General features: G+C 35.3%; 3 protein-coding genes across 3 annotated transcripts; 1 reads left to right on the forward strand and 2 right to left on the reverse strand.

The window, feature by feature from the left end:
• On the forward strand, positions 6,846-7,859 carry LOC18783490. The gene is made up of 3 exons (XM_007217126.2): positions 6,846-7,064; positions 7,176-7,257; positions 7,414-7,859. The coding sequence occupies exons 1-3, from the start codon at positions 7,059-7,061 to the stop codon at positions 7,677-7,679; spliced, it is 354 nt and encodes a 117-aa protein (XP_007217188.1). The 5' UTR covers positions 6,846-7,058; the 3' UTR covers positions 7,680-7,859.
• LOC18783826 (probable polygalacturonase) lies at positions 11,275-13,815 on the reverse strand. Its single transcript, XM_020560583.1, has 6 exons — positions 13,749-13,815; positions 13,310-13,636; positions 12,767-12,887; positions 12,501-12,675; positions 12,251-12,321; positions 11,275-12,162 (listed from the first exon to the last, which is right to left on the reverse strand). The coding sequence occupies exons 1-6, from the start codon at positions 13,773-13,775 to the stop codon at positions 11,459-11,461; spliced, it is 1,425 nt and encodes a 474-aa protein (XP_020416172.1). The 5' UTR covers positions 13,776-13,815; the 3' UTR covers positions 11,275-11,458.
• LOC109948123 (zinc finger MYM-type protein 1-like) lies at positions 14,720-17,507 on the reverse strand. Its single transcript, XM_020560060.1, has 2 exons — positions 17,501-17,507; positions 14,720-17,075 (listed from the first exon to the last, which is right to left on the reverse strand). The coding sequence occupies exon 2, from the start codon at positions 17,069-17,071 to the stop codon at positions 14,720-14,722; it is 2,352 nt and encodes a 783-aa protein (XP_020415649.1). The 5' UTR covers positions 17,072-17,075; positions 17,501-17,507.

The following is an 18,897-nucleotide window of genomic DNA, read 5'->3' on the forward strand; positions in this document are numbered from 1 at the left end:
TTTTAAATAAACTTGTCGTCTTTATTTCTTTTTGTTTTTGTCAATGGGAGAGTGTAATTCAAACTTAAGAACTCTCTCAAGTTAAAGTTAAAAATATTGAAGTGTAAATCTCATCAGCTCTTGTAGGAACCAAAATTTATTTTCGGGATAGTACATACTTTGAAATCAAGTGAGGATGGAGACGCATTATTAGAGTTCATAGATAAGAAGAAAAGAAATAGTGGAGACAGAAAAGAAAATACAATTGAGGAGGGTTCTTCAATCAAATTAGGGATTAAAGATACTTTTTTTTAATTGTACTTCAATTTCACTAAACAGTATTGTCGTTTTAATAATTAACTTTGTGGCACCTCTTGTCTTGGCCTTTCAGAAAGGTTGTGATCCTTTTTATTTAATTATCCAAAATAGACTGTTCAGGATCAAAGGGAAAAGTGTTTGCATTTACATGTCAAATTCCTTGTAAAGTAAAGAACACGACAAACTGCTTGAGGTAAACGACACAGATGTGTAAATTGGCAACGAGTTCATATTTGGGTTGGCCGCATACCTACAATCCACACGTTCCGCAAAAGACTTGAAACTACAAACGAGTCCAAGTTTTTTTACGGTTAGTTTTACTTTTATGAAAACCCAAAAATTATATTTCAACAGCTAAAAATTGCTTACGAAATTAGGAAAAAACTTGCATACTCACTTACGTGTCTACATCAAAAGATACATTATATGTCACGTCAAGTGATGAAGTGTTGTAGATATAGAGGTTATATCATCCTAGAGTATGCAATTTTTTATGTGTGACCGAGAAAGAATTTGTCGATGTTAATAAATTCATCTTTTTGGAAGTACTTGTGGAAGCTTACTAATACAAAATAAAATTTTAGTAGTGCCTACCATCCTCAAACTTATGGGCAGACTAAAGTTGTCAATCAATCCTTTGGAAATTTACTAAGAAGCTTGGTGGGAGATAATTTGAAGTAATGGGATAAAAAATTGAGCCAAGCTGAATTGGCTTTCAATCACTCTATCAATAGGAGCACTGGGTTCAGTCCATTTTTTGTTACTTATGGCTATAACCCAAAGTGTCCTCTTGATCTTGCACCAGTTCCAGATTTGAAGTGAGTTAATGGCAAGGCAGAAGAATTTGCGGCTACACTTCATCAAATTCACTCAACAAGAAAGCAGCGGCTTGAGGATGCCAATGCGAAATACAAGCAAGTGGCTGATGTGAAGCGCCAACATGTCGAATTTGAGGTAGGTGACTTGATTTGGGCTATCTTGACAAAAGATCATTTTCCGGCTGGGAAATACAACATGTTGGCTGCAAGAAAGATTGGTCCAGTGGAGATTGTTGCTAAGATTAATCCAAATGCTTACTGCCTCAAGCTTTCTAGTCATCTACATACTGCCGATGTGTTCAATGTCAAACATCTCTTTCCTTACCATGGTGATATCTCTGACGAGGAAAATTTGAATTCAGGGATGAATTCTTCTTAACCTGGGGAGAATGATGCAGCAAGCATCATCATAATTTCCTGTTTCAGTTTGACAAGCTCAAGATGCATAATTAATATTGTAGGAATCTGTTTTAGGAAAATATTTTTTTTTTCCAATTTTAATTAGTATTGGAAGTTTGGTTTAGGAAGTAAGTTTGTTTTCCTATTTCAATTAGAATTGGGAGTTTAGTTTAGGAAGTACGTTTGTTTTCTTATTTCAGCTAAGGTTTGGAGTTTGGTTTATTTTCCCCAAGTATAAAAGCTATTTTATAGTTAATTGTAAGACAGTTTTTGAGGTTGAATATTAAACTTAGAGAATTCTCTCTATTTTTGGGAGCTCATAATTTGGCATCAACTTTTATCCTAGTACATGCATGCTCCACACCTTTTTGGGAGCTCATAATTTGGTACTGCATACATCCTAAAGTGAAACACAAATGACTTTTCATAAATGAAAATTAAATAAATAAATAAATTTGGTGTTGCATGCGTAAATTTGTTCTTATCAACAAACTGCTATCACTCTTTATAAATAAATAAAATTTTAAATTTTTAAAAAAGGTCATGAGGAAAAGAGAAACTTTCATGCAATATGTTTAGCATTTTTTGAGGAAGGGATATTTTCAAGCCTCTGAGTAGCTCCGCTTCGTAAAACGAATGGACAAAATCAAATTTTGATGCACACAAAAAAGGTTCCACTTGTCCTACTGCTTTGCTTTAATCGATCAATATGTCCATCAATGTGTATTGTCATCCAATCATGACTTTAACAACAGCACTTGATATCAGCTTTACTTGAAGCACAACATCATCCAAGATTTTAAATAATAATAAAAAATTACGTTGATTAATGATATATAATTCACAGTCTTGATCTCTTGGACCACAGGAGTCCAAGAGATTGTGGTCACTCACCGTTGGATATTAATCTAATGGTTCAAAAAAGTTTCTTAAAAGGAGTTCAAGATTGAGTGAACCGTTGTATTAACATCCAACGGTGAGTGACCACAATCTTTTGGACCCCTATAGTCCAAGAGATCAGAACTGTTTATTATTATAAAGATTATGCGTGCTTTGTCATCAGAAGCAAGTCAAACTTTGAGCTGGAATTAATACGACTCTTTGAATGCGGGAACACATCGTGATCTTTATCCCAAAAAAAAAAATTATTATGTGTGCCTTTTACCTTTCTTTCTACAAAGGTGATTGTCGGGTCCCAAAAAGCTGCATGGAAAAGAAATCTTTCTCCAATGGCGATTAGTCTCAAAAAGAAGAATTTATTTCCACTGGTAAACCTTTCATTATTAAGACTTAAGCAGGGCTTTATGACATGAGGGTTGAATCCAATGAATAGTGTGGCTTTTATTTCTGTCAAGAACTCAAACTCTGAACCGCGTGGCATTCAACAGAACAGGTTCACGCTTGACTCAGTCTAGAAAGAAGAAGAAGAAGAAGGAGAAAAAAGTACAAAAGCGCTGTTACTTTTGCGGCAACTCTTTCTTGCCAAGCTCTTTCTTTCTTTTTTCTCTTCAACTTCCATTTTCGATCACATGATTCATGTTAGGTGTGAAATTATGCTATTTTCCACGAACAAGATTATCTTGGTGCAGTAACTTTCTTAAATTTACTGTCATGTTACCAAAAAAAAAAAAGATTAAAAGAATCGTAGTAGATAATCATTTAATGTGACTTTCATGTGGAATTACTACTTTAATTTTATGTAGAAGAGGTTGAATGCTGGCTACTTTTACCCATTATGAAGTTATAGAATTTTACAGAATATAAATTTAAATAAATATTATTGAGTTTCACATTAAAATCTGTAATATAATTGAAGCCAGAATTTCTTCAATTCTTGCGTGATTGTTAGTAGAGGCGCATCAGATTGTCTTAATTTTGATGTTAGATCACTCCGTTATTGTAATGGTCATTTGTGGCTAATGACTTTTTTAGCTAAATTACGAATGCAATTCCAGAATTTCTCAACAAAAAAAGAAAAAAGAAAAAAAAAAGAAGCAGTTGATCTCATATTCATTTTTTATCTCTCATATTTGTAACTTCATTCCCAATTCAAATTCATCATTCCAAGCAACTAACCCCAAAAAAAATGTCATTAGTTGCTTATACACAAATTTGCTTACTCGATCAATTAAAGTAGGTTAAATTTTTTGAATAAACAAAGAGAGAGAAAGTATAGGAAATCCATAGATGCATCATCAAGTCATATTGAGCCATCGTAATCATAATAATATAACAAACAGTGTGACGCTGTTAGAACTTGTTTTTAGTTTGCATTACGTCCATATGCTTACTTTTCTACATAAACTTCTAATATTAATCCAGAAGCAGGTTCATCTTGAATAAATTAGTCGTATTAAATTTATGAATAACTCACATGGAGGAATCTTTTTTTCCATTTAATCATGAGGATAAGAATAATAAAGTGCATACATGGTCGATTTCGGGGCTTGATGTATATGATTTTTAAATAAACTTGTCTTTATCTCCTTTTGTGTTTGTTAAGAGGAGAGTGTAATTCAAACTTAAGAACTCTCTCACGTTAAAGTTAGAAATACTGAAGTGTAAATCTCGTCAACCTTTGTAAGAGCCAAAATTTATTTTCGGGACAGTACATACCTTGAAATCAAGTGAGGATGGAGATGCATCATTAGAGTTCAGAGATAAGAAGAAAAAGAAATAGTGGAGACAGAAAAGAAAATACAATTGAGGAGGGCTCTTCAATCAAATTAGGGATTAAAGATACTTTTTTTTAATTGTGCTTTAAGATCTACATGAACAAGAGAAGATAATTCCGGAATTTTATTAAATTTAAAACGACATATGATGTAATTTGCTTTGTCGTTTTGTGTAATTTCACTAAACAATATTGTCGTTTTAATAACTTTGTGACACCTCTTGGCCTTTCAGAAACGTTGTGGTCCTTTTTATTTAATTATTCAAAATAGACTGTTCAGTATCAAAGGGAAAAGTGTTTGCATTTACATGTCAAATTCCTTGTAAAGTAAAGAACACGACAAACTGCTTGAGGTAAACGACACAGATATGTCAATTGACTACGAGTTCATATTTGGGTTGGCCCCATACCTACAATCCACACGTTATGTACCAGACTTGAAACTACAAACGAGTCCAAGTATTTTTACGGTTAGTTTTACTTTTATGAAAACCCAAAAATTATATTTCGACAGCTAAAAATTGCTTACGAAATTAGGAAAAAACTTGCATATCGGCTTGATATAACTCACTTACGTGTTTACATTAAGAGATATATTATATGTCACATCAAGTAATGAAGTGTTGTAGATATAGAGATTATATCATCCTAACGTATGAATTTTTTATGCGTGACCGAGAAAGAATTTGTCGATGCCAATAAATTCATCCTATTTGAAAAATGCAACTTTGTTTTGCACTCCACCTGGTAAAATGATGTCATATCTTTTGCTAACATAAAATTATGTGAGAATGAATGTCTTGTTGAATTAGTGTGATAAAAAAAATTAATGTGAGATTGAATTTCTTGTTGATTCAGTGTCTGAATATTCTATATTCTGCAGTCAATGTTAGTACTTAGCACTGACTGTTGACCCTTACTTCTTAAGTTTGGTAGAGAAAGAGTGTAAATGCATTACTCATACTAGTCCATGAATCAATTTGACCTTCAACATCAACCGTTACACTTCTCCATCTAATTTATACAGTTATGATCTCTTGGACTACAGGAGTCCAAGAAACTTTTTTTGAACCATTGGATTAATATCCAACGATGGGTGACCATAATCTCTTGGACTCCTGTAGTCCAAGAGATCGGGGCTGCTAATTTATAATTGAGTCATATTTATCATAATCCAATAAATGGAATCAAATCTCATATATTTTATTTTTTTTTCGAATGAAAATAAAGAATTAAACAAGAATAACTCCTTAATGAAGATCACATGATGCAAACGTCCACTCTCGATCCCGAACAAGAGAGAACCTACGCTTCGAATAGCCCTCTCCCATCCACCTATATGAGTTATATATTGATCTAAATTATAAATGATGTTCAACATGGAATTAAGAAATATGGTACTAACAATTATTAATCTAACTATTTATTGAGAAAAAAAAATTAAACAATTTTATTGAGTTGGTTTTCATTCACTTTCAGTACTAGCATATAATTAAATTAGTGGTTGTATTTCTTCAGCCCATCACTGGGAATTAAAAAGCAGAAGTCTAACCATTGATTGGTTTTGTTTCATTTATGACTTTTAGGATATAGATGCCACAAATTACAATTACAAACAAGACCGAGTTTTTTTTTTTTTTTTTTGGGGGTCAATGAGTCTTCTTCCACCACCATGCAGGGATCTTTATCAGTGATGACCAAATCAATGGTGTACTTAAGACTATGGACTACTCGTATACTCTTCTAATTTTTCCAATTTTGAATTCTTCCCAAACAATGGATTAGATCTAAACCTTTTCATGGTCACTAATGCATCAGCCAACATACCACTATGCTTGCACCATTCTACCTACCTAGAATCATAAAAATTGTTACATGTATACCATTGGTAAGAAAAACTTACATCAAACGAGTAAATGTAACCATTCTCTTTATCTGACTTGACATATGAACAAGAAATGTGAGAATTAGAGAAAACAAGTTACATGACCTCGTACGTGATATCGTAACCGTTTACCACCGTGCCCTATGCCACAAGAGAGAAGACCAATATTGTGCCATTGATGTTGCTGATATATGCATATGAGGTGGCTTTTATTAGGATTAAAATCATGTGATGACTTCATGCTTTACAAAACTTGTTTTTATATGACAATTATGTATTTTTCTTGCTTGTGCAAGAAAAATTGATTCACCTGCCCCAATTTATGGGCATGAATTAAGTGCGTGACAAGTGATGTGTAACAAATTGCTTTTAATAGATACTTCTATATCAATTCATTAATAGAATTTTGCATACAGCACATGGATTGTTAGACCCAAGTCATATTCGTTGACAAGTCAAGTCCTTCATTGGGTGATTAAACTTCACAGAAAGATCCATAATACCTTGAATGCCATTTCACCTTTTTGTGAGATCATAATTTGTTGTTGCATAGATCCTAAAGTGAAACACAAATTACTTTTCATAAAAAAAGAGAAGTAAAAAACATCAATGTTACAATCTACACTTACATGTAAAACAAATACAAATCATATAGGATATAGCCAATTTCACAATGAGGTGGCCAATAGGAAGTTGCCTAAGTGATTCTCATTTCTCATCAGCAAAGCACTTTGGGTTGGCTTGGCTCACCAAAGACTCCATCCAAGAGGCCTCTCTATAAATACCAAATCCCTTCTCACATTCTTCACCAATTTTCCACAACATAATAGGACACGACCTCTTCCACTCTCTCTCTCTCTCTCTCTCTCTCTCTCTCTCTCTCTCTCTCTCTCTTCACCATCTATCTCCCAAACCCAAAAGAGCCAGTAGCTTGAGAGATCTTTGGCTCATCATCACAATCTTCATCAATTAAGAACCAGGGATCATGAAGGTATGTGTGAAACTGAGGTCCATGCAAAAGATATATGCATTGTGGGAAACAGAGGAAGAAATTCAAGACTTGGGTTTATGCTAATTGAAAGTTGTTTTGGTTTTTTTGCAGCAAAAGGTGGTGATCAAGTTGTCTGCTTTGCATGATGAGAAGTCCAGAGCCAAAGCTATGAAGACTGCAGTTGGGGTTGATGGTAATTAGCCAAAACTCCATCTTTTTCACAACATTCTGAATCAAAACACAGAAATTAACTTAAACCCAATAATTAAATATATCTCCACTACTAATCAAAGATCAGTTTTTAATCCCATCTGTTTTGTACTGACGTATATGGGCATATGATATACAGGGGTGAATTCAGCAAGTTTGCAGCAGGACAAGGGCCTAATAGAAGTGACAGGGGATGGAGTTGATGTGGTTCTGCTCACAACTCTGCTCAGAAAAAGCTTGAAGCATGCTGATGTGGTTAGTGTGAACTCTGTGGAGGAAAAGAAGAAGGAGGAAGAGAAGAAGAAAGAACCAGAGGCAATAATCCAGTATGTCATGGGCTGCCCTGCTCAATACATTTGCCCTCCCTGTCCACAATACGAAGAACCTGGTTGCTCTATTATGTAATTATTAGCTATACATAAAGCTGGGCAGAGCACTATTATTTATGAATATATATAGAGGAAGTTCTCTTCAAAAAAAAAAAAACCTATGTAGAGGAAGTTGGCAAATTCAGAGTCTGCAATTGTTCTGCAGATTTACATTCCATTCTTCAATTTGTGTGACTTTCTCTTGAACTTTGTTGTTTGTGTTGTGTTGTGCCTCCTGTGTTGAGTTTTTGCCAGCTTGAACCCTTGGCTAGAAAACAAGAAAATGGAGGGTTGACCCTGAAAGAAAAGATTGAAAAAAATCAAAGATTTCAAACCAGAAAGCTTCAAATGAGAGGTTTCAAGGAAATGAGAGAGGATCAGACTTCACATAACATCATCATGAGGGTTGATCGGATGGTCAGTCTAATTGCTTGACATGCATGACTCCCCTGATGCCAACTAAGAAAAGTCAACATTCTGATTGACTAGTTGCTTAGATGGCATCCAGGGAGCCAGGCACATCATGCCCCAATTGACTGGTGGATGAACTTCATCCTTAACCTTCATAAATAGGCCTGCACAGCAATTACTCTATGAATTAAAATCCAACCCATTTTTCCAAGCCAAAACCCAACTAAAAAACAAGGAAAAAGGAAAAAACAAGGAAAGAATTTGGTAGCTAAACATACTTGCCTTACATCTAAAGTAATGAATCTGAAGCTAACAAAACCATAGTAGTTTTGATCTCTCTCTGTCTCTCTGCAATTACTTGCTTGCTTCACTGCAATAGAAGTATGGAGAGAAGTGGGATTTATAAGAAAATATGGAAGTGATAGAAGTAGGCAAAGACAGCAGAAAATCCAATTGCAGATCATGAGAGATTAGATGGCACTAGGCATTCTCAAACAGACGGCTGAAAAAGTTTTTTTCTTCAACATTTCTCTCTTTCTCTTTCTTGGGAAACAAACAGAATTAACAATGCTTAATTTGCTCCCCTCAAATCCAATGGGGCAGCTTTATAATCATATTAGCAGCTGCATAAAGCCAAAGCTAGCGTCCTCAAACTTTGCTGCAGGAATGTGCAAGTTTGGCTGTTTCTGCCGTTGGATGTGATGACTTTTTTTGCATTCACCATAAATTTTAAAGTTCCAGGTATAAAATAGGCAGCTGGTGATAGGAAAGAGAGAGAGAAGAGAAAGAGAGAGCCAATGGCCTTGTTGACCGGTATTAGACGGCGCCAAAGTCACTGCATGAGACAAATCACAGCCTTGCCTTAGGTGGTTTAACGTACTGTCCTAGAGCCGTTTGTGGGACATGTTACCAATGCTACTTACAAAGTTTCAAGGTGGGAGAGATGGGGCACATGTTAGAATTACGTGTATTTAATCCCAAAAAATTAAAAACCAAATTGGGAATGATTGTGGAAACGCCTAGTGCATTATTACTTAAAAAGAAAAGAAATCCCTCCATCTCCATCTCGAGTCCAGTCTCCCTTACTGTTCTCTTGGTTCTTCCTCTTGTGTCTTTGCAATATGATTTTTCTTTTTTTCTTTTGGCTTCCTCAATTGATAACTATTGGAAATCTGCTCCAATCAATAGATTTTAAATTCCAAATACACTATTTCAATTGATTGTTATTGCAAGCTGTAGTTATATAATCTGAAATTAATAGGAAAAATACCCAATTGATTGCTATTCTGATTGATGAATGGGCTTGGTAGTACGACACCTGAACTTGGAGAGCCTACTTGCTGTTCAGAAGCACAGGAAATTCCTTGTCATAGTTTTCTGAAAAGCAGAACCAATTATGAGTCTACTACGTCTTGGTTGCCCCATATTGTAAGCTGAAGCTCCATATTAAAGTAGAAGAAGAAGCCAAAAGACCCAAAAAAACAAAGAAGATCAGATTACAAATACACAGAGGAAGAACCAAGAGAGCGTTAGGCAAAACTAGAGAATTTATTGTTAAAGGGATTGTTGTTTGTTTTTTCTGTCTGAGTTTTTTTAGAAAGGAAACAAACTTACTGTAGCCGATGTGTCATATTCACGAGCATTGAATTAGTTGAATGGTCCAGATTTTATGAAATGCGAGTAAAAAATTGAATTTATGGTAAACCACTAGAATTGGGTTAGCTTAGAAAAAGTCAGACCCAGCCCATTCTAACCCCAAGGGCAAGAAAGTGAACCATGGCCCAATTCAATTGTATGCTCATCCATAAAATCCCAACCCAACCAACCTAGGAAACCCAGGATTGGCCCTCAGATTTTTTCAGGACAAGGTTAGGGAACTTTATTCCTTCCTCAATTCACCCAAAAAGATGCTTGTAAGTTGTAACAAAGGCCATATATGGCTCCCACTAGTGGATGGCAATGGCATATGTAGCAGAAGTTCAAACTTATTAAGCTTTGATGAAGCAATCTATAGCTAATTTGCTGAAATCAGGTCCCCCTCCATTTTAAGTACAAAGCATTTTCATCAGTATTTTCTTTTTATGGCATGTTTACTTATCATGAATGGATATTGAATTGATTCTAATTATTGTTTATTATGTGTTTACTAACACATTGGTATTGAAAGAATTCCAATTTTTCACTTTCCCGTCTTTACTAATACATAATGAATAAACAATTATATGGGTTTCACCTTAAAATTCGTAATCGAATACCCTCAAAATCGAGAATGGAATCAAATAAGGAGGAGTAGTTGATCTGTATGGATTCCTTGAAAGGCTAGGCAGTATTTTCTTGAAGACACCTTGCATATGCACATATTCCTTCTTCTTGAAATCATACATCTCAAACTAATAATTTACTTATTATCAATTTTAATATCTTAAACAGGGTATTGATGTTCTAAATGACATTGCATGGGATAGTGACAAAAAACGCGTCTTTTGTCAGCTCCAACAGTTTGCTTTCTATGAAATCATATAATTTTGATTGTGATCTACCCAGTGTCACGAAAAATTGATGGAAACCCTGAAATGATTACCAGCATTAGAAATAAGGGTTATCCTCTGTTGGTACTAGAAGTGATTGAAATAATTCACGAACTAGGTTATGGTTATGGATGGAACTCAATGTGCATCCAATTGTAATTATTGGGAGCGTCTAAGAATTGTGTTTCAGTCTAGGTGCTTCATATTATTGGGAGCGTTTAAGAATTGTGCTTCATCTGATGATATGTGTCCTGAGTTTCTTGGGGTTGTGGTATTCTCTTGTTCGATATGTATTAACCCATATTGTTAAATTTTAGAGAGATGGGGTCAATGGCCCACTACTAGCAACATCGATATTATTCTCAACTTGACCACATACAAAGTCCAACAAGTATGAGTTTTATCACAAAGGGTCTCAATTCTATTATGAGTGGAACCTTTTATTATAAGTTGTAATTTATTTACTCAAGTTTTCAACGTTATAGTTATATTCTTTAACACATGTGTTTTTGGGGTCACTGAAAATTATTTATTAATGCAGTTGAGATTGTTGCGGTCATAGTTGTTTCTACATGCAGTTGAAATAATTCATTAATGCAGTGACTGGAAAACTATGGCCGAAGTTGAGATTCTCCACAGAAGCTTTCCCTGTAAGTTCCTTAATGCAGTTGAGATTGTTGCGGAGGTCCATTCTTTCAGATTTTCATTATCAAATGATTATTTGGTGAACAAATGGATAGTCTATAGAAAGAAAAAGAAGGAAATCTTGGAAAGCTACTATATTTTATTGTCAATTTGTCATTCAGACTCCTATATATTTGAAACAGAGGATGCTACCTTATTTGAGCATCCAAAATTCCCATATATTACATGACTCTCAGAAGAAGGGGAGACTGGCAGAACATGTCACTAACTTAACATCTTCAATCGCCAACCTATCTTCCGGGAAAGGACAATCGATGACTTCTTTCTTCTCCGGCAACAAATCGCATGCCTTTGGAGTCACGTTGCTTGTAACTCCCGCAATGTTGGTACAGTTCCATTGTAATTTCTTGGGCTTCTCAGTCAATGTGATAGTCACATTAGAAATGCAAATTCCCTTAAAAGGATCATTAGGAATTCCCTCCAGCCTTGCAGAGTAAGTAACATTCTCAGCCTCAACCTGTTTGTAGTTGATGTTCTGGATCAAAGGCAATGCCTTAGGATCAAAGCCAGGGTCCGGATGAGACCCATAAGAGCCAGTCATCCAGAAAACATACTTCATAGTCTTGAGGGTCATTCTTCTCACAAATATGTCTTTGACATAAGCTCCTCTTCCTTGGGCAGTTTTGATCCTCACACTGGATTGAGTACTAAGGGCTGTGATGTCCTCAGCGCGAACGTCACGAATTCCACCGGACATCTCACTGCCTAGAGCAATGGTAGCGCTGTCTGGTGAAATGCAGGTAAGTCTTCTGATCACAAGGTGCTCTGTTGGGATCCCGACTTTGATCCCGTATTGGTCCCATCCACTCTTTACTGCAATGCAGTCATCCCCAGAGACTATGAAGCAATCTTCAATTCTAGTTTGTGAGCATGAATCTGAAAACGGAACAAAAATAGGTGCACATATTAACTATGTTCAAATATGAGCAAGGAGCCAGAACAAAGTGGAAGCAAATTAACCAACCTGGGTCTATGCCATCTGTGTTAGGAGAGTCAATTGGTGCAAGGATAGTGAGCCCTTGGATTGTTATATTGCTGCAAATTCAAACCATAATGTATACATATCAGATCAGTTTCATGCTAGTGCTTTTATAAATAAATAAAATATTTTTAAAAAACCCCTTATAAACCAAAGTGCCTTTCACAAAAGCATTTACAAACGAACCCTAACTAGGATAGAAAATCGATCAGGATAGATGAATACTCAAATCTACCTGCTGTATATAGGATGGACAAACCACGAGGGAGAATTGACCAAAGTAAGATTAGATATTTGGATTTGATTAGAGTACATGATCTCAATCATGTAGGGTCGGGTTTCATTCAATTGACCTGCTTTGTACTTTTTCCACCAAGAAATACCTTGCCCATCGATGGTGCCGTTGTTACCTAAAAAACAAATACCAATTTTGTCATTAACATAATTGATCCAAAATCACAGTAAATTTAAAATAATTGCGTCTGATATGTAATTAATTACCTGTAATTACGACATCGGTGAGGTTTGTTCCAAAAATAAGACTGCTAAACCTTCCACCAGGGGCATCTCTGCCTCTCCCGTATGAAGGCAAGACTGGAACAAGAGGCCACTCAGACTCATCCTGTAAATTTGGTCATGTAAAATGGTCATTAATGATAAAGGTGGTGACCAATTGATAAATTTACATGAAAAAGATTTGGGTGATAGGAGCAAAAGCTATTCCTAAAAGGTAAAATAAATTAATTAAAGTCAATGAGTTGACTTTCTGCATGTATAAGTTACTGTTTTTCCTATGTTTGTAGATTACTAAGTCGGTGTTTCTTTTTCTGAAATTAGTAGGTCGGAGATGTTGTAGATTACTAAATCAAATAAGCTAATTATATGGTAAAATGGTAATAAAATATGTACAAAAATTAAACCTGAGTTTCAAAAAACAATCAATTGAGCTAATTCTATGGTAAAAGGTAATTACAATCAATCAAGTCTAAAATATTCAAGAAATTAAGGAAATATATTCGACCAAAAAAGGCAAGAGAAATAAACCTGAGTTGCAAGAATAACAGCATCCTTGTGGAGGAAAAGGGTGAAATGGCTGGTAAGGTTGAAGCTCCCGGTGAGCCACTTCCCCGGTGGTACGATAAGCTGTGCTCCGCCGTCGGATGCACTCTGGCTTAGATGATCAATGGCCGCCTTGAAGGCCTTTGTGTTGGACGTTTTGCCATCGCCAACAGCTCCAAAATCAGTCAAAAGAGCACTGTGCCTTCGACAGCTAAGGGCAGAGTACTTGACCGTGCCCCGATTCGCTGGTGTTCTACATTCTGCAGCTCTTAGAAAAAATAATCCCAGTATAAAAATGATTGCACCGGAAACCTGCAATTAGAGAAGAAGAAGAACAACAACAAGGAATACATATCGTTATTATTTTCCATGTAATTTGTTAGACAAAATAACAGTGAGATATAGGGGTGGAAAAGAAACGTACATTGGACATCTTGTATTTTCCGTCCATTTTGTACAAAACTGTGGTGTTTAGGGACAGAGAGAGTAGAGAATTTATATAGAGGTGCACCAATTGGTTAGTTGTTGTGGTGAGGCAATTTGTTGAGCCTCTTTTTATCTATTAGTTACAAGAAAACAAACTAATAAATGGTCTCAATTGGATGATCTACTAATTTACTTTTCTTAGGGATAATTGCAACTAATGTATTGATAGGGTACAATAATAGTGATTATATAGCCATGTCCAAAATCATGAGTTACAATAGGAAATACATCCTAATTTTAATAGGACTAAAATAAAAAAGAAAATAAATATAATCCTAATTCATTAAGGAATATACGACTCATGTCAACATATAATCCCAAACTAAACAATAAACACTTCCCATTAAGTAAAGTAAAATCAGACGTGTAAGGAAAGTGTATATGGGCTGCATGCTGATTATTTATCAAATCAATCATCAATGTATGGGTCTTTGTTGCATTTTTGCTTGTAGCTTCATCTTTCTTTGGGAGACGATGAGATATATTGAGAACGGTTCTCTCACCTAAACCTACTTCCCTCACCACCATTTGCATTGCCTGATGAATAACATAAAGTTTTTCCTTTTGGCATACCCCGTGTTTCTTCTTTACATTTACTTATTATGAGTTGGAGAAGACATGAATTGAGGAACTTAGATCAAGAAATTGGAATCGGATAAACTGCTCTGTTAATCGATCTCATTCTTGATTTTATGGCATGTTTACTTCTTAGGAATGGGTATTTGATTGATTCCAATTCATGCTTATCATATGTTAGTAAACACACGGTAAGCAGTGGCGGATCCAGGATTATATAGCTAAGGGGGCTTAGTGTAAAAATTCTGAAATTTTTCTACAAAGAAAATAATGCTAAAAAGATAGAAAGATAGTACTTCCATTCATAATTCATAACAAAACCAATAATACAAGTTACAATTGTCCACGACGAGTTTTCATATTCTGAAAACGTTGCATTATAATTTCGTTATCAATACAAGCAAAAACATCTCTCTCAATGTAAACAATCAAGCTATCATTCAACCATTGATCTCCCATTCTGTTGCGAAGTGGATTTTTAATAATATTCATAGCGGAAAATGCCCTCTCCACTGATGCAGTTGCAACCGGTAAAACCAAAGCCAATGTAAGAAGCAAATACACAAAAGGAAATATTTCATGCATTCCTTTCTCCACCATTTTTTCCGCAAGACTACTAATCCCTTCCAATTGAGAAAAATCACTAATCGAACGCATATGATGAACATAAACACCAAGTTGATCTTCAAGCATCAATAGGTCTCTATCCGAAAAATCATAAGGATAAAATTGAGCAAGACGAACTAGCTTTCGTTTGTCAAAAGCCACAAAGTTATTTTTTGGACTCAAGCATGCCAAACAAGTAAGTAACTCAGTACTTACCTCGTTGAAGTGATCATTTAATTCCGCAAGTTGCCCATCAATTACATGAATAAAGATCTCCACACGATAACGATGATAATTTGTCTTCATTGGAGCATTACGCCGTGATCTCCCCGGAATTACATATTCCTCATCCATGGTAGGAACTATAATATCATGTTTGTAACAAAACGAAGATGCTTGCTCAACCAATTCTTCAAACTCATTATCCCTCATCAACTGTAGGTTTTCCTTGCATGTTTTCACTAAATTCATTGCACTCACAATGTCTTGATCTTTCTTTTGCAATGCTAGAGACAAAGTGTTTGTTATTCCCAATAAAGCTTTCATTACAAATAAGTGAAACACAAACTCAAAAGATTGTATTTCTCTCCATAACTTATAGGCTTCACCCGAACTATCATTAGGATTATCATCAACAATCATTTGAAGCACATTCACCACATATGGGAACATAGAAATGATACTAATCAACGTACCATAATGTGAGTTCCATCGTGTATCGCCGACACGTTTGAGAGTCCTTTCTTGATTTAAGCCACGCCCCGTTATAAGACAATCATCTTCAAAAGCTCTCACAAGCTCTTCTTGGTATTGTGCTCTAAGTGCATCGCGACGCTTACAAGATGCTCCAACAACATTAACCAAACTATTAGCCGTTGTGAAAAAAGAGTTGACATCAATGTTTTTCTTTGCTACCGCAACAAGAGCTAGTTGAAGTTGATGAGCAAAGCAATGAACATAAAATGCACAAGGTTGTTCTCTCAAAATCTTTGTCTTAAGGCCATTGAACTCACCTCTCATATTGCTAGCTCCATCATAACCTTGTCCTCGTAGCTTGGAAAAGCTCAAATTCGCGGAAGAAAAGAATTCATCAATTGCTTCCTTTAGTGCACTTGAAGTAGTGTCGGTTACATGTTGAACCCCCACAAACCTTTCAATTATTTGTCCTTTGTCATTCACATAACGCAACACCATCGCCATTTGCTCCTTTATTGAAACATCACGTGCTTCATCCACCATTATTGAAAAATATATATCTTTTACATCACTCAAGATAAGATCAATGGTTTCTTTGGCACAAGAATTGACAAGATCTTTTTGAATTGAAGGAGCTATTAACTTTAAATTTCCTGGAGCATTTTCCAACACAACGGCCTTAACTTTTTCATCATGATCCGCAAGAAATTGCAAGAGCTCTAAATAATTCCCTTTATTACTTGATTGTGCACTTTCATCATGACCACGAAAAGAAAACCCTTGCCACAACAAATACCTAGTGCACTTAAGTGATGCATTCAAGCAAGTGCGATAAGTCGTGCGAGCTTGGCTTGTTTGCTTGATCACAATTGTTTCAATGTGTGTAGTTTGATGCATCAAATTGTAAGCAACTTCTCTAGCTTGGTTGTGAACACTACCAACCGGTCCAATATGAAGGTTAAATCTTTCTTTCGCCTTCTTCCAATTATTGAAGCCTACCCCAGTGAATGCATCACCACCCACTTGATCAAAATTAGATTTGAAGAGATAACAATGAAGACAAAACGCAGCATCTTTAGCAATACTATATTCCAACCAATCATGATCATCAAACCAATGAGCAATGAAGCGTCTATTAATTCCTGATTGATTAGTTTGTGGGAACTTATAACTTCTAGGTTGACAAGGTCCCTTTTGTAGATATGCTCTTCGGATCTCATCCCGAATATTAGGACTATAATCCGCCATTCGAGTTCTTAGTCCAGGGTCTGCTTGAAGATTAGCTAAGATCTCATCTACTTCAATTGGTCTTGCATTTGAACTACCCGGATTAGACAGAGAAGAACTATCCGTAGATAATTTTCTTTTAAAGAATCGTTCCATAAATCTACAAATCAATTAATTCAATCAATCATTAATTTTTATCCAAATTATCATATGAATATGAAAATTTCAATAACCCACTCTCAATATTCAATATACTCCCTAAGCCCATATCAATCAATATTCAATATACCAAATTATCATATCAAATAGCAATCAATATTTAATATACCCAATCAATTCATATTATCAATCAAGCATAAACTCAATCAATCTACATTAATATGATTATCATTATGATTCATATCCATAAATTTAATTACATAAAAAAAAATATCAATATGATTCATATCCATAAATTTCAAGCATAAACTCAATCAATCAATATGATTCATATTCATAAATTTCATTACATTAAAAAAAATATCAATATCAACAATATATATTATCACTATAATTATTAATATCAGATTTTCCATGCTTACTTACTTGTAGTTTAAAAAATGGGCAGCGGACGGCGGTAGAAGGTGGTGGTGATCGGCACTGGGCCACCGGCGAAGAGTTGATGGAGGTTGTCGAAGGTTGGGAGGTTGGGAGGTTAGGGTTTGAGAGGATGGGAAGAGGGGCTGTGGAATTGGGAATGAAAGGTTTGGAGAAAATGAATCTGTGCTGCTGTGCGTGCTGTTCTGTAATCTGTTTTTTTTTTTTTTAATTTTTAAAACCTGGCCCAAAACGACGTCGTTTTGAGGCCAGGTCAATTAAAAAAAATTTGACTGAGCCTTGGACCAAACGACGTCGTTTGGCAAGGCTCGTTTAAAAAAAAAATACGCGCAGCGCAGGACATTTCGTTTGGGACTTTCGTCGAGCACTTTGTGTGCATACAAGGGGGCTTCCAGCAGCTGTCCAAGGGGGCTTTCATGGAGTTCCTTGCCAAATTTCCAGCCTTTCAAGGGGTCGTCCGACCCCTCTTGTCCCAACGTGGATCCGCCACTGATGGTAAGTGTATTTAATTCCAAAAAAATTAAAAACCAAATTGGGAATGATTGTGGAAAGGCCTAGTGCATTATTACATAAAAATGGAAGTCTTTATACTTCTAGTGTGAGATATAGGTCAAAACACATCCCCTCTCTCATGAGTGATGTGACTTGAGTGAAACACGTGACAACTTTATAGCACATATAATGATGTATGATTATAGTATATTAATAATGCTACATGTATTATATTTATTGATCATGCTAAAAAAAAGTTGCTTAGATTTGAATCATGTTAAAACCTCGCATCAGTTTGGTAAAAGTAAGACCTAAATGAGATTTAAGTAAAAATATAAATTTGAAGTTTTTAAATGCAATATCACTTCACGTGTGACGTAATTTAAAACTTATATATATGAGTTTAAATGTAACTTTTTAGTCATCAATTGATTAATACAATAAACACACACACATACACACTAATTTGAAGCCTTTTAGTAAAACTTCATTTACCCTTTTGGCAATCTGAATGGCTAAATTAGGGGGAATTTGAGGTATTTGGTATTTATGTGCCACAAATAGTTGTATTAGGGGAAATGTGTAGGGATTTGGTATTTGTGTTGCACAAATAGTTGTATTGGGTTCATGTTTTGTAATAGATATTCCCAACAAAGGCTGATTGGTTTGAAGTTGGATATGTAGTAGACTACTAAAAATAGGTTAGTTCAGAAAGTCTAGGTTGAATTTTAAACAAGCCCCGCCCATTCTAACCATAGTCAAGAAAGTGAATCATGGGCCACATGTTTGTTTGGCTTTTAATTTGTCTTTTTCCTTCTAAATTCAATTGTATGTTCATTCATAAAATCCCAACCCAACCAACTTAGGAAAGCCAGAATTGGCCTTCAGATATT

The sequence above is a fragment of the Prunus persica genome, chromosome G3 (genome assembly GCF_000346465.2).
Source record: "Prunus persica cultivar Lovell chromosome G3, Prunus_persica_NCBIv2, whole genome shotgun sequence".
Taxonomy (NCBI): domain Eukaryota; kingdom Viridiplantae; phylum Streptophyta; class Magnoliopsida; order Rosales; family Rosaceae; genus Prunus; species Prunus persica.

Bases quoted from the DNA above. Each gene is read 5' to 3' on its own strand.
- LOC18783490 (XM_007217126.2), top strand. The intron at 7,258-7,413 runs GTAATTAGCCAA...TATGATATACAG, and splicing joins GACTGCAGTTGGGGTTGATG to GGGTGAATTCAGCAAGTTTG.
- LOC18783826 (XM_020560583.1), bottom strand. From the start codon at position 13,775: ATGGACGGAAAATACAAGATGTCCAAT. The intron at 12,888-13,309 runs GTTTATTTCTCT...CCAAATTTACAG, and splicing joins CTGTTATTCTTGCAACTCAG to GATGAGTCTGAGTGGCCTCT. The intron at 12,163-12,250 runs GTTGGTTAATTT...TTCCGTTTTCAG, and splicing joins CACAGATGGCATAGACCCAG to ATTCATGCTCACAAACTAGA.
- LOC109948123 (XM_020560060.1), bottom strand. From the start codon at position 17,071: ATGGAACGATTCTTTAAAAGAAAATTATCTACGGATAGTTCTTCTCTG.